At 37.1% G+C, this 16,406-nt stretch overlaps 1 protein-coding gene across 1 annotated transcript in view; it reads right to left on the reverse strand.

Annotated features, from left to right (window-relative positions):
* Positions 1-5,470: 5,470 nt before the first annotated feature.
* The window catches only part of LOC149244837 (uncharacterized), a 126,796-nt gene continuing 115,860 nt past the window's right edge, over positions 5,471-16,406 (reverse strand). The window contains exons 3-7 of the mRNA XM_089368089.1: positions 8,112-8,405; positions 6,820-7,986; positions 6,586-6,630; positions 6,393-6,440; positions 5,471-6,058 (exon numbers count right to left, since the gene is read on the reverse strand). Coding sequence (XP_089224215.1) covers positions 5,639-6,058; positions 6,393-6,440; positions 6,586-6,630; positions 6,820-7,986; positions 8,112-8,405 — 1,974 coding nt within the window. The 3' untranslated portion in view covers positions 5,471-5,638. The remainder of the gene's footprint in view (positions 6,059-6,392; positions 6,441-6,585; positions 6,631-6,819; positions 7,987-8,111; positions 8,406-16,406) is intronic.

The raw sequence follows: 16,406 nt of genomic DNA on the forward strand, positions 1-16,406 counted from the left end.
GTTCCTAGAAGATTAGTTCAACCCACGTTCTTATCTCATCTATTGGAGCTGGCTAGGACACATTATTGAGAACCTTATCTAATTTCCATTTATCCTAAACATATACATTCATATTCTTGGTAGTCTTCCCCTTCCTATTTATACTAGACCCTTCTATAGGTTGAAACTAGTTAGAATTTGTGAGCAATCAGGAAGTCATATACTGCTATTATGATTCAGTTTTGAGAGCCTCATGCTGCTTTGATTTCTTATTCATTATAGTGGGGCAATTTTGCCAGAATGTGGAGCGGAATACTGAAGTTGAAGGTATATTTTTGTATTCTTGTCTATATGGTTAATGAAGATTCATGTTTCCTTCCTTTATTTCAGCATTTGCAATGATTTATGTCCATGTATTTCTTGATGTCTTGAGCTGGCAATCTTCTGCGGAAGATCACTTGTCATTTTTGTTTGTTTGTGATTATGTGAAAGCAAGAAGAAGAGTTATACGGATTGGAGCAAAGAGGATTCTGCATTAGACTCAAAGCCCTTCACTAACCTGCGAGGAGGCAAGGTACTTGCTCAAACCTTTGTAGCATTAATAATTGCAAGGAGACTTCTTGCATGATGATTTGACTTGGGGATTTTTATTGTCTTGGGTTAGCCATATAATTTTGTTTTCTAGTGATCCTAATCGAGCTTAGGATTACATAGCAATTTCTAAATCCAATTAACAATAGGGAACAAGGTTTGGGGTTGAAATTTTTTATGGCTAGAAAATTATGACTTGTTTGTAGAAGTGTACTTGGGCTAAGGGGGTGAATCAAAAATAGTTTTGAAGGTTCTACAACCATAAAAAAGAGATAAGTTTGGACACCAAATTCCATTAAATTCATTAAGGCTCGATATACTTCAAAAATATACAATGAAAAATACTATTATGGTAATTTCAATTAAATTATGACAAGATATTCACCATCTAAGGAGAGTAGCACATACAAACACTCTAATATAAAGATGCTACTTATCCAATCAAAACTATGACAAACATCCACATAAACAATAACAGGCATTGAATATTATCCCAAGCTTGAAGCTTGTACATATCAATCATAAACCAAAACAAATGTCATTTGTAGAAAGAAGAAATTGACCCTCCCCCAATGAGTCACACATGTGAGAATAGAAACAATCGTAAATGCCTCCAAATATATAGAAAGTGCACTTCCCAAGGTGAGTGATTCTATCATCCATCTATAATCCATAATGTAACATCAAACTGTCAAGAAAGTTTAAAGCACCCAAGCAATGAGTCTCAAACCCACACGTGGATAAAATGAGACGTAATACATGTGTGTGTGGTGACTAACTTTATAATGTTTTAATAAATCCATAACTTAATTATTTCACTCCATTTCATAAATTGATCATAGTGTGACATAACTAAACCAACAGTAGACATGAAACCCTTAGGAAACAATAATTACATAGATCATCAAGTAGGTGCTTAGATGATGATGTGAAAATGCAAGGGGAAAGGGGACATCATGATTTAACCATCACAAACATGAGATCAAGTGTGACTAGAAGTGTATATATTCATATGTTTTCCAGAGAGAGGGTGACTACATGAGTTATCATTCACTGGGCCTTATCTTCCCTTCTTTTCCTTTTTCTCATATCTAGGACTTAGAGAATGACGCTTTCATCAGTTTGGTACAGCTCATAGATATAATATATACATGAATTCACACTTCAATCTTTGAGTTTAGACTTAGATACATCGGTGTACCTTCAATGATTTTTACTTTCACCATTTGATTTTCTTTCATCTCAAACGAAAAAAGGGGAAATCATTTGTCACATATTTATGAATGCTTAATCATAAAGGTTCCACATGACGAAAATGAAAGAATATGCTATGTAAAGACATTGGATAAAATTTGACTAAGAGAAATAAGGAGTACAATAAGATCAATGTGTAACACATACTCAAGTCACTAATTATATATCCAAACCATCAATATGACACACTTATTTAATTAAAATTCTGAAACACCATGAAACAACTCATCTTACCACTTATAGCCAAAACATCAAGAGTTAGAATAGGGTGGTAAAGTGATTGCAATAAAAATAATACACATTGCAAATATCATATACACAAGGATCATACATATCAAGCTAAATGTGGTAGCTAAAAAAACATCTTCCTGCAACTAGTGTCTTAGATGGCCAAGGTAAGGTGTCATCAAACCAATGATACATACATGAATTAAATATAGATCCATGTCTTAATTGGAAAATGGTTAATGTCGGAATAATTGTAGCGGTTGACAACATGCTAAATGATAGTGAAAATGATGATAATTGTGGGTTATATGTCCAAAGTCCCACACTTGAGGAAAACTCAGTAATAAGAATGTTATAGGAATTACGAACATGTTCATCGAAACTCCATCAAAATATGATGAAAACAAAGATGACAATTATGATGACAATAAAATTAACATACATGATGTTATAATTACATAATGTACTTGGAGTTGACAAGGAAAATTATCATGATGACAACAAGCACATGATGAATTGATGATGGAAATGAACTTGGTGTTAAGGGCTTAAGGGTTATGGGTTAACATATTTAGGTTTTAGGGGGTTTTAGAAATTAATGGGTTTAGGTAAGGGTTTTAGGGGTTTAGGAGTCAAGGATTAATGTTTAAGGGTTAGGGCTTAGGGGGTTGAGGGATAGGAGGTTGAAATTTAAGGGGTTTAGGGGATGCAATAAAAGTGGATGCAAAACTAGATGCAATATTCAATGCAAACTTGGATGCCAAACAGGATACAAACGTGGATCCAAGAGTAGAAGAAAACATGGTTGCAATAGTAGGCCAAAAACTTGGAGCAAACTATGGTGAAACAAAAATGGATGCAACAATGAACACAGAAAATGACACAAACTTGGATGAAAAATAAGATATAAAAAGGGATGTAAACATGGACAGAAACATGGGTGTAACAGTGGACACAAAACTAGATGAAATGGTTGATGCAATGGAAGTAGATGAAAAAGTAGATGTTAAATGAGATGAAATACTTAATACAAAACCTAACATAAAAATGGATGCAAAAAAATACACAATATTTGTTGCAAACTTGGACACAGAAGCGGATGCAAATGTGGATGAAAAAGTCGAAGAAATTGTGGGTGTAATGGTAGGCGCAAAACATGGCAAAAATTGCGGCACAACAAAAGTGGATGCAATGGAGGACACAAAAAGAGGATGCAAAAAGGGATGCAAAAGTGGATGCAAACATGGGTGTGATAGCAGACACAAAATTGGATACAATGGAAGCAAATGCTAAAGTAGATCCAAAACGAAACGCAATTCCTGCTGCATAAAAATGAGATGTAATATTTTATGCAAAAGAGGATGTAAACGTGGAAGAAAACGTGAGTACAATAGTAGGTGCAAAACATGGTGTATATTGTGGCATAACAAAAGTGGATGTTAAAGTGAATGCAATGATAGATGTAAAAAAAAATAAACAAACTTTGATGCAAAAGAAGATTCAAAAAAGGATGAACACATGGGCACAACATTGGATGCAAAATTCGATGCAACAAAAGTAAATGAAAAAGGAGACGAAAAACTTAATGCAAAACCTTACACAAAAGTTGATACAAAAACAGATGCAAAAATATATGCAAAAGTTGATACAAACTTAGACATAAATGAGGATGCAATTGTGGATGAAATTAGAAGCAAAAGTGGTGCAAAGGTAGGTGCAAATTGTGGCACAACAAAAGTGGTTGCAATACTGGACACAATAATGGATGCAAAAGAATTATGCAAATGTAGATGCAAAATTAGTTGCAACAAAAGTAGATGCAAAACCAGACACAAAACTTGGCACAAAGGGGGATGGAAAAATGACACAAAAATGGATGCAAAAGCTAATTCAAGTGTATGTTCAAAAATTGGATGCAATAGAGAACACAAAAGTGGGTGAAACAAAATTAGGTGCCAAATTGGATGCAAAACCTAGTGCAAAGAATGGTGCAAAACTTGGCACAAAACCTGGTGCTAAACTTGGTGCAAAACATGATGTAAATTTTGTATCATTTTTTTCACCACATATGATAAATGGACACATAGCACAAAAATGGACTGTATATGCTAAAAAGGAAGCAAAAAGGGACGCTAATCATAGGGATTTGTTGTAGTGACTATTTGACAAATGTATTATGGTGGGGGATATCTACAATTCAACCTAGCCTAATGGACTAACATAGATCTACATTAACTTGAAACATATAAGTGCTAAAAGAGATCATATCCGTACGAGTGCAAATGTTTCTTCAAATTTTGTACTCTAAAAATTGTTTGCACCTCAAAAAATTTGATCCTTCTCTATGTTGATAATTGTAAAGATTAACATGGATCTATACTAGTATTTAATATTGTAACTTTCTTATTTGCATTCTTATTGAGCCAAGAGGCTCATTCTACAGCCCAGTGTGATGTGTAAGGCTCTCCATTCATCATCAAATGTTAAGGCTCTTTGTTCATCACCAAAGTTGAATTTTGAATGTTAGCAAAAATAAAAAAAATTAAAAATCTAAAAATTAAAATAAATAAATAGCTATACAAAACATTTAAATAATATTGGTGCATGTGAAGACATTGGATCTCTTTAGGCTCATGCTAAATTTGTATTTGAGATGGATCTATGTTGGTATTATATTAAATTTGAAAAAATATGTATATATCTTAAAAGCAAAAGAAAAAAGAAAAAAAGGTAATGTGGCATCATTTCATGGGGGTATCTTCAAAATACAATTTTATAAATCCAAAAAGTCTCTAGAATTTCTAGATTATGTAAAATTTCTAGAAAAAAGATGTAATCGAAACTAATGGTATTTAGAAAGCAAGCTCCTAAGATGAATTCTAGGTTTTATAGATTTTAGAAAATACAAGAGGATGTAAAGTCTAGAAACAATTTGTTTGAGAAAAAGCTATGATAGATTCCTAAAATCAAGAAGTTTTCTCTCAAATTCCTTTAAAAATTAATGAGAAAAATCATCTCTTAAGAAATTCTAAATTTTCCCTTCCCTAATTATTAATAAAAATGTAATGTGTTGGCTGGGCCAACCAAGAAAGATGAAATACCTTAATCTCATCCATAAATAAAATAGTGAATAATTTAGAATTTTAAATTTGAATTGTGATTTTATATCTAGATATTGATTTGCACGACATTATATTTTTGTTGTTAGTATTAAAATTATTTGTTTCAGCTTTTTTAATTGCAGTTACATCATTTAATTTCGATTTCTATATAGCTTTCCTTGTGTCAATCTCCCATCAAAAAGGAAAATGACAATAAAATAATTGTTCTCCTAACTCATTATACCTCTTGATGAGGCAAGCAATAACTTTTTATAATATTATTAATAAATTCCATAATAAAAATAGCATGACGAAAACGTAAACTTAGTACCTACTCTGTTGACCCTCGCAAGATATGTTGAGGACAATAAGCGTAGCCACAACAATTTACAATTGTTACACGAAATTTGCATACCACAAATATTTCACTCCTCACCTTACTCACCAAATAACCAATCCGAACCATATTCCGCGGAATCCAAACCCTATTCCACTTTCGCGCAACGATTTATGATTTGATTCAACACATCTAAAACATGGTTTTCACTTGAAAACGTGAGCATCCATCCCCTCTTACCTCTCTCCTCATTGAATACACCCGTTGTGTAAATACTTACATTGTCGTAGAAATTATCTTCATCTGTAAATAATGTGGAGCGTTGTGTCCACATATACACATGTACCCATCCTCTCTGGTCATGGCGGATTACAAACTTCTCTGATCGGGCACCACCATTGCATGCTTCGAATCTTACAACAAATTCATCACGGTATGTGATAAAGCACATCAATATTGCACTGTGTGAATGTACTTTCTCTAGCACCAGCGGAGATTTATATGTGGCTGTAGAAGGGACCTCCCGCAGTGTCACACCATGAAAACTGTTCAGGAAATTTTCAAACTCCTGCGCATACCTCACCGTAGATAATTAATTTTAGATTTATGAGTATAACAATATTTAAATTATTAATATTTAAAATATAAATATAAATATTTCAAAAATCGAAATTTATGTTATTTTATCATTATTTGATTATCAATATGTTAATAAAATTTAAATATACTTAAAATAATTTTGAGAAATATTATTATGTATCTCCAAATTCCTGATATTGATGAATAATTCTCACAATGATTTTCCTAAAAACAAACAACAAACTTAATATATTTTACAATTTAATTTATTACTACTGCCATCCCAGCGGTTCCTTAAGATATTTTATAATTTAATTTATTACCTCTTCTTCTGTCCACACGGTGGTTTCCAAGTGCTCCAACCTTCTCCACTGCACACAAAAATTGATATTGATGAATAATTCTCACAATGATTTTCCTAAAAACAAACAACAAACTTAATATATTTTACAATTTAATTTATTACTACTGCCATCGCAGCGGTTCCTTAAGATATTTTATAATTTAATTTATTACCTCTTCTGTCCTCACGTAGCCTCGCAAGTGGTTCCACCTTCTCCACTGCACACAAAAACGTGTTTCTTCATCACAACGAAAATGGATATATGGTTTCTTTACAAATAAAACTTAAATAAAATTTTTGTAAAACTTAAATAAAATTAGGGAAATCTTTCTCAACATATTTCTTCGCGACAGAGAAAATATATACATCAATTTGGTACGAAATAAGTATTCGTTACAGGTACTCACACAAAAGTCGTGAAACTCTTGTGAAAACGTGAAGAAATTTAGGCGTTGCAACTGACTCCATGCTTCGATCGTGAATTGACACTCCTTCGCCGTAATCTCTTCCAATGACCGGCATTCTGGAACATTCTGGATTCCGACATTTCCACACCTGTTTATGTTGAGAAATTTGAGACGTCCAAGTTTTGGAAGATTCATATGCTGCAAATTGTGGCAACCCTCCAGATTCAGTTTTACAATGGTTGATTGGGAGACTTCAACCTTCCCCAGAAAACCGTTATGTGAAAGATCAACAATTTCCAGCATAGGGCATGCACCGGCAGGAATGCTGAAGTCGGATATGTCTGTGTGGGTCAAAGTCAAATCTGTTAAAGCATCCATGACATTGTTATCCAAGGAAAAGTTTTCTATTGGACAAGAGATTATAGTCAAAACTTTCAGATGTTTCAGCAGTGAGATTCCTGCTGGTAATATGCGCACGTTGGAGGCATATATTTCTAACCTTTCCAAACATGTGAGCTGTTCAATAGGCATGCTGATATGCCTCAATTCGAAGCATCCAACCAGAAACAACTCTTTTAACTTCCCTAAAAAGGCCACGGAACATGCTAACTCTCTGAATCTATTGCTCCCTATTATTAGTTGTTCTAACTCATATGGTGGTTCTAAGGTCAAGGGCAATTTCTGTAAACTAGTCTCTAGTAAATTCAAGTATCTTAAACGCCTCTGAGAGGCGATTCCCTGTGGCAAGTGTTCCAATTTAACACAGCCTTTGAAGTCGATATGCTCCAGTGTGGAAATCTCTCCCAAAATATCCACTGGGATGGCTAAGTTAATGCAGTCTCGCAATGCCAAATGTTGAAGTTGCAATAATTTAGAGAAGGAATTGGGCAATGCGGTTAGATTAGAAGAGCCAGATAGATCTAAATGTCTTAGCATTTTAAGCTCCGAGAAGTCAAATGGGAGTGATTCTGAATTTATGACATTTTTCAACACTATCTGAGTCAAGTTTTGCATCAAAGTGCCTATCCATCGAAGAAAACGGAAAACACTACTTCCATCAAATGATTTCTTGGAATGTTGAAGATCAACTGGCTGGGCGCTGCTCGAAGTACTTGAAGATGCATGCCTTGTGCAATCCATGTGGAACACACGCAAACCAAAAGGTGGCTGCAATGACGATAATTAATTAATTAATTTTCAGGAAGTGAGTGCATGAATCTAACTACATAACTGAGTACATGATTAACGAGAGCGCGGGACAAATACTTGTAAAAGATTTTAGAGTTACTTACCTCATTAATAGAACTGAAGAAATTTTCGAGTTGGACGTCATGAGGACCTTGAAGTTCCAAAACTCTTAAATTCCATAGTAAAATGGTACCAAGAAGGGAAATGAAGGGAGAAACACGCCAACGAAGCCATACCAAATTCCCAGAGATGGAACCAAGAAACGTCGGGAGGTCGTGTATGGAATGTTCAACAAGCAGAAGACGTACACCCGTAATGTTTATGTCCCTTGGGAGTTGAGATGGACTCTGATCTTCACGGATGCAGATGCCTCGTACCTCACGGGAAAGTGATCCGCTCTGAGAAGCACATTGAAGAACGAAATAAGTATGCTCTGCTCAACACCAACTTAATGTATACGCATACCCAGCGCAAAATTCTTTGTTGAAATTCTACCAAACCGTTTTCTTTTTTGTCCAGAAGTAAAAAAAACAGAGCTTCTTCAATATATAAAAGAGAAGTTCTACCAAACAGTTATTCACTTTTTATGTTTTTTTTACCTATCGAAGATTTTATCCAAAACTTTCAAACTTTCACGCCCTAATGGCTCATAGCAGTAACAGGTCAGTGGTCTAACTGATTCGGAAGAACATCGCAGTCACAAATTGTCAAACGGAATCTGAAGAACAACGTACAATTGAGAGAGGCAATCAGTTCGTAGGGCTCTAAGTTTTAACAGGCTGCATGATGGAAAATAAATAGGTGTTAGTAGTTCCTGCACATTAGCCCCTAGAAAATAAATAGGTGTTAGTAGTTCCTACACATTAGCCCCTCGAGGGCTCTTCTTTTGAATTCTTAAAAACCAACCATCCCGTTACCATTTTCCAACCGATATTTTATATAAAACTAGCAATGCAAATGCCAAAGACATTTTTTTACCCCTTATCTTAAAAAGTCTTACCTATTTTATATTAATATTTAATATCAATACAATAAAAAGATATTTTATATTAAAATTTAATATCAATTGAATTTGTAGAGGAAACTTTGGCGAAAATCACATAGAAAAGCTTTTGTCTACGCTTTTCTAACAACGAACAGCTAAAATTGACTGGATCACTGCTAGCTTGACTTTGATAAAGGGTCAAAAAATTATAAATAAATTTTTATTCATTTTATTATTTTAATTAATTTAAATAAGAAAATTTTTGGTTATGGATATTATATTAAAATTAAAATGTAAGGGACAATGTTAGAATTAATATATAAATCATTGTAAATATATTAATGAATATGAATTAAAATGAAATAAATTAAAAATTCTGTAAAATAACTCAATTACAAAAATATTAATTAGTTATAAATAGCAAAATTGGAGTAATAGTTAATTATATTTATTAAAATATATATTTTTATAAATATTCGGCTAGTTAAAAAGAAAAATTATAAAATAGATTAATTTTAAATTTATTTTATGTAAATTAAAAATAAAAATAACCTTAATAGACAAAGAGTTTACTTCAAAAATATTAGTTAGTAATAAAAACCAAAAATAGAGTAATGGTTAATTCTCTTTATTAAAAAAATAATTATAATATTAAAAATAGTATATTAGTTTTAAATTATAAAAAAGATTAATTTTAAAATTAATTTATGTAAATTAAAAATAAAAATAATGAATATAAAATTTAAGAAAAAAATATTTTAAAATAGTAGTTTGAGACAAAAATATTTTAAGACAAAATAGTTGAAGACAAAATTTTATATTTAAGACAAAAACAATTTAATACAAAATTATTTTAAAATAGAACTTTATATCTAAGATAAAAATAGGTTTGAGACAAACATTTTAAAATAACTTTATATTTAAGACAATGGCCTAACAACTGCAAAATTGACTCTGATAGTGCACCCTAAGTCCCCCATGCTACTAGAGTGTACAAAGGATTTTATTTCACTTACCATTCACATTATCTTATATAAAGACAACGATTTGTTGGGCTCTTTGTTTTGTGGGTATAGCCGACTCTAAAAAATGCGACAACTTTTCTTGGCAAGATTTCCTAGACATTAATTCCACTTGTGTCCCTTTGATCTCTATTGATGCGATTAGAGATAACTTGTCTGTCGTTGCATTCGGCAAGTGAGTCACTTTAGTGGTTACTATTGCTACGCAGTTGATAAACTAACTAATCAGTGGACTCCTTTTCCTGGTTATGTGATTAAGCCTTGAGTTTGAATTTCCTTTAATATGCATCCCCTCAGACTTTGGATCTAGCTTAGGGTAATCAGTTGCAAGAAAGATTGCAATGTGGCTGGCTTACAATTGGGTGGAGAATTGAAGTCCTTCCTTCATTTTTCAGTGATCATTAAACACATAGATAAGTGTACATTGCTTATGTATAATGCTTTATAGAGTGTGATGAATCTTGTTACATTGTGAATAATGCAAGATCTTGCGTGTTTGTAAATGTAAATAAATGTCTAACTTTTGATGCTCAATGTATCTTCATGATTAGAAAGGTGTCGAATTGTTTGAAATTTGTTGACATATGCGTACAATGTTGTTGATCGTCACCGAATATGTTTGTAACATTGAACTGTTTACAGATTTACACTAAGATAAAACTCAATTTCTGTAGGAACTCGTCCTTCGAAGATAAACAAACTCTGTATCAAGCCTGGATATGTCGCTCTCCAATTCTACCACAAGAATTTCCTTCAAAAATTTGCCAGAGTAGATTCACCCAGAATTGAAGAGAGCTTGGCAGGATCAATAATGAAGGGATTCAACCTTTATGGAAGCTCTTGATTATTTTAGGCCCATTTGGTTCGAGCCGTAAAGGGAGGAGCCGAGAGCTGCCGCGCTGGAGAGAACCTACATGCACCTTATAGGTAACATTTTCAGTCTCCCTTCGTCTTTCTTTACGTGTTTATAGGAATATCTCTATTTCACGTAGCAGATGGAGGCTAGTAGAGCTTTTGAGCCATCATTGGTGGATGGGTGGTTTTCCTTCTAAGACGTGTCCCACCCTGGTTTGTCTCTTCTCATGGTGTATGTGTTATGCTTTAGAGACGAGTTTCTGCATGCATTTCTTGAACGTGGCATAACCTGCCTCTTACATTTTATGAGCCGACGCTTGGCATAGCTCTTTTTCCAATAGTGTTTTTCCCCAGATTTACCCTTTTGCCATATATTCCATCTCTTGGCCACGGTCGGAGGTTTTTTCTCCCTATCTGGCCACCTTCTGGATGGGAGTGTGGGAGCTTTCTTCTGCGGCTCCTCTTCCTTAATCCCCTGTCCAGACTCTCTATACTCCTTCGGGTGGCTGTTTCAATTACCGTAGCTGCTATATTTTCACGATAGCTCCTGTTTAATTGGTATATGACGCATATATACAATCGGCCCATGGTGCTCTCCGCTCGGTAACGCTCAAGGTTCAGGTCAGTTATCTATGTTTTATGTCTTATATTCTGTGTTTAAGCAAAATTTTATGCTCTCTTACAGTATAAGAATAGGACTCTGTCTTATACTGGTTCTTAGCTCACTTCCTGGTTTTCAAAGAAGAACTTTTCAATTATTTCTGTAATGCTGGTTTCACAATATATGTCGGGGTCAGAATTTTTAGGCTGGTGGGGGACAATCTTTAAATTTCTCAAGAAATTCTTCATCATCTCCAAACCATGCTCAAACTTTCGTCTTAGGATAGGTCCTTGGTGGTGTGTATGAGATATACTGTTGCTGCATCGTCTATCCGAATTCCTGAGGCATAATTCAACACAGGGTTTATCAGTTTGTTTTTTTCGGGTGCCGGATAATTTGAATTTTCATTGGCCGATGATTGGATGACTGTCATTAATGGTGGACCTCTTCTCTATACTTTTTCTTAGATAAATGCTCGCAGCCATTTCCCATTTCCCTATAGACTCTCGATGGTTCATTCTTATCTTTCTGTCAGAAGGGAAGCTTCCGGTATCATGTGAATTCTGTCTCTAGCCGTCAATCCTTAAATTCTTCATCCGAACCCATCCATTTCCGGACGATGCTGTACTGCTTTCTTTGACTAATTTGGCTCTTTTCCCTCTTTTTGAATAAGCCTTGCGGTACTTCGTCTGATTGGTCTATCTCTGGGAATCTAGTTTCGGTCCTCGGGATCTCTGAAGCTGTCCTTCTATATGGACTTTCCATCTGACAACTCCGCGGCTTCGGCTTTGGTGCGGGCCACTCTAGACGCGGAAAAAACCCACGTCAGCCAATCTGCAAATGCTGAATGGGCTGCCATGCTGTATGCGGATATCATTCCTTCTACTCAGAAGGAACAGTCTTCCAGGGGTGGCGACTCTGTTTCTCTTCCGAAACACAAACATAATCGGCCGGTTAAATCTTCTCCCCCGCCTGACGCCATTAACTTGGATGGCCCTCTATTACTTGACAGAATTTCGAGTTTGCAGAAGAGAGCCTTAGTGGGTCGCTGGCACTTTCCATCAATGGAGGAGTCTCAATTCAGAACCTGGATCGCGGCCAAATGGGCTCCCCTGCTTGGCTACTCCCCTACTATTGTTAGGCTTATGAATGATTGGTTTAGTTTTCACTTTCTCTGGGATCGTGATCTTGAGATTATCTTCTCCAAACCTTGGGTCCGGGATCGAAGTTTTCTGGCTCTTTATAGGTGGTATATAGGATTTAATCCTCTCAGGTGTACCCCTCTAAACAATTACATTTGGCTTAAGTTACCTGGTTTTCCCATCGAGCTATGGAACAAAGAATCTATCGAGAAGATTGGTAACGCTGTCGGAAGATTCATTTATGTTGATCCTAGATGCATTGGCGCAAAGGATAAACGCGTAGCTTGGGTCCTTATTGAGAAGGGTTTTAGAGGTGGATTTCCTGAGTCGATTGATTTAAACTGGAATATGTCAAATGTCCACCAGCGTTTGGACTATTGGGGAGTACCTTTTAGGTGCTCGGCGTGTCATAGAACTGGCCACCTCCACTCTCAATGTCCACGCAAATAGGCTTTAAAAAAAAAATAAGAACATATCGGAGAAGAAAGCTGATGATTCATTTGCATGTGAACATTTGGCTCAGCCTCTCAACTTTGACCCTTTCCGGGGTCCTTTTAATCCAAAATCCCGGCTCTCTCCAAAAAACGTTCCATCCAGGGATAGATCCTCTGGTCTCTTGCGATCCCGTTCATTGTCTGTAGGACCGCATGGTCGGGATATTGGACCTGATGAATGCTGTCCCCAATCTGCTTTTACGCCCAAGCATACTTTTCGGCCTCTCATTGACCCGCCCTCACCTCAGCCGGGGTTCACTTTACCTCCCCCTCCTCCCGAACCTTCCCCGGATGTTGCCATTCCCCTCCCCCAACCGATCGACAAATCGTCCTCAGCTGGCCCATCCCATTCCATTCATTATGTATCATCATCTCCTCTGTCCCCTGTTGTTAACCCCTCCCTTCCCGCTGGGAATCCTTCTCCTGTCCGGACCTATAGAGATGATCCTAAAGGAAACGTTGTACGTGAGTCTTTTACTCCATATAACTCCCCGACGTCCTCTGATATAAATTCTATTGACTGTGATATAGATCTGTTGCTGAAACGGGCATCTTTAAATTTGAAGCCCCTTACCATCCATAAACCTGACCGTTCTCCTTCCCCTGTTATTAGCCCAAATTCTGCCGGAAATATCACAGTCCGTCGCAAAGAAAAGCGGGGAAGTAGACACTTTCGCGGGAGAAAGGGTAGAAAGGATATGTCTTCCAGGGATCTAAATCTGATTGACATTCCTGTTTCAGAAATCACTTCAGATGATTTCTCTACAAAAGGGCCTCTTAGAGCTTGCTGGCCATCTGATGACCGTGCTATCACTCAGGTTGTCCTTAAAGCTCCAGAAAAGGATACGGCCGAGGTAACCACAAACCAACTTTGGACTGCAGGTTCTAGCCTGCCTGCAGTCAGAGAGGGCTCTCTCTTTTAGGTTTAGCTTTGTTTAATGGATGATTTTAGGCTAGATATGATGCACAGGGGTTTTGTATTGTTTTTGGTGGGAAGGAAGACGTTTCAAGTAGAGAGGCAAGACATAGTCTGGTAAGTTTTCAAACCATTGGGCGTGGAGTCAAGGAGTGGGATGGCTTGTGCGTTTTCTTGGTCACAAGAGAAATAAGGAGCAAGGTAGCTGCTCATGAAACAACACTGAAAGCTTATAAGGATGGAATGAGGGATAAGGAATGAGAGGCAACAAAGAATCTCTCATTAAGCTTAAAAGGGGGAAAGTGAATGAACTCTATCTAGGAGCAATTATGTTAGGGTCCCACCCTAACCCCCTTATTTATGTCATGGGATCACGTCATAGTCAAGAGTCAATAAATCCCATATTAATATTTGTAAGTGGTTAACCCGCAATTAATGACGGGACCACAGTTAGTTGCAAATGGGCGGTAGTATTAGATAGATGGTATTAATAAAACCCACAGTATTGGCCCGTGGTATTGCATATATGAGTCTTATATAAAGGATAGAGACTCCCTGCGAGGGGTATCGTGTCTTGTTTTTGTAATCGAGCTCTGCTCTATTGGAGGTTGCCCCCTCGAAGAGGCCTGTGAACATTTCTCTCTGAATAATAAAATCATTTCTATTCTATGTTCTGGGTATCTTTTCTTCGCATATTCTATGTTCTGGGTATCTTTCTTCGCATATTCTGTGTTTGGGTATTACTTTGCAGGTTAAGAGCATAACATGTGGTATCAGAGCACTTTCCAGGGCTCGGTGGGATCTCCAATTTTTAGCAAAAAAAAATTTGGCTAGAGACGTGTTCCGGCGTCTTTAAACCACGGGATCTGTCGTTAAGCGCATAAACCTGTGGATTTGGGGAGGCATGCACGCAGGAAATACAAGAGGTGGTCACGTCTGTTGGACTCCCTTGTAACCCCTGTGGGTACCCCTTCAAGTAGTAGCGCATTAGACAGAACCGCGCACGGAATGTCTTCCACGTACCCTCTAGGTATATAGGAATCCCCCTAGCTCCATTGAAACCTCGCCATACATAAACCTTCGGCCGTCTTGTGGCTACAGTACACCGAGAACAGCGCTCGGAGAGATTACTCGCCCGTACGATAGGGTAGTCAAGTTGTACGGCTAAGGGTACGGTCGATCCTCCTTAGTTAGAGCCCTGAAACATTGGGCCGAGTACCACTGTCAGACCCTTATGTATATTGCGATCTGTAGCACCTGACACTCCTCAAGACCATAGTTCCCTTTCTATCGGGGGATCACACATCATCTATTCCAGATCAGCAAGTGCCGCAGCAGCAGACATCAGTCCCGCAGCTCCATCAGATCAGCAACAGAAGTTGTCCCACCATTCAGATCTCTCAGATCCACCAGATCGGAGTAGTTATGAAGGGTTCCTGTACCTCGATATAATTTTCGCAGGACTTTTGGCGGCATTGACATTTTGAGGATTTGGCGACTGCAGTATTGATCAGGAAGGAGTAAAACTCCGTTAGGAGTTTTCCGAATAAAAAAAAAAAAAAAGTCTAAAGATCTTCCGGGGCGCTTATTGGTGACCTAGCCCATCAGAATCAGGACGACGAGCTGAGCAAGGTGGTACCATTCAATTTCTTAGTAAAAATTTTTTGGCGGTCCCAATTTTTCATCAGGTTGGTGTATGGTAGAAACTCGCGCTCAAGAGATGGCCAATGAAAGGATGGACAAAATTGAAGACCAGGTGAACTCCATCCAATTTTCGGTGAACGAAATACAACATGAGATTAAAGGAATAAGTATCCAGATACAGAACGCACTGAAGGGCAAGGAGCCAGCGCACGAGGAGGCGAATAATGGCCATGAATACCATGAGGGTGAGTCTAGCCACTCTCCCCACGTCTGGCACACCCACCCACCACCCAGTCAGCGACCTCCCAAGTTGGATATGCATAAATTTGACGGTTCTCACACATCCGCATGGCTAGCACAAATGGAGCAGTATTTCCAATTGAATCATATCATAGATGAGGGGACTAAGCTTATGGTGGGCACCATGTACTTGGACAATGAACGATGGCAATGGAAGGAATGGCATCAGCGTTGCAATGGACATTTTCAAAATTGGGCCCAATTTGCCAAAGCTCTTCGAAATCGCTTTGAACAGGAAGACTCTTTTTTGGGGCGTCTCACTAAGCTCCGACAGACGGGTACAGTGGATGAATATATTACCGCTTTTGAAGCCTTAGCCTTCCGCACTAAGGGTCTCACAGATGAGTTCTACATGGAATGCTTTATCAGCGGGCTGAAAGAAGCCATCAAAGCTCAGGTTCTACTCCACCACCCTCCCACGTGGACAGAGGATTTCCAGG

The sequence above is a fragment of the Pinus tabuliformis genome, chromosome 8 (genome assembly GCF_031772625.1).
Source record: "Pinus tabuliformis cultivar Carrire ecotype Pingquan chromosome 8, CPIR1, whole genome shotgun sequence".
Taxonomy (NCBI): domain Eukaryota; kingdom Viridiplantae; phylum Streptophyta; class Pinopsida; order Pinales; family Pinaceae; genus Pinus; species Pinus tabuliformis.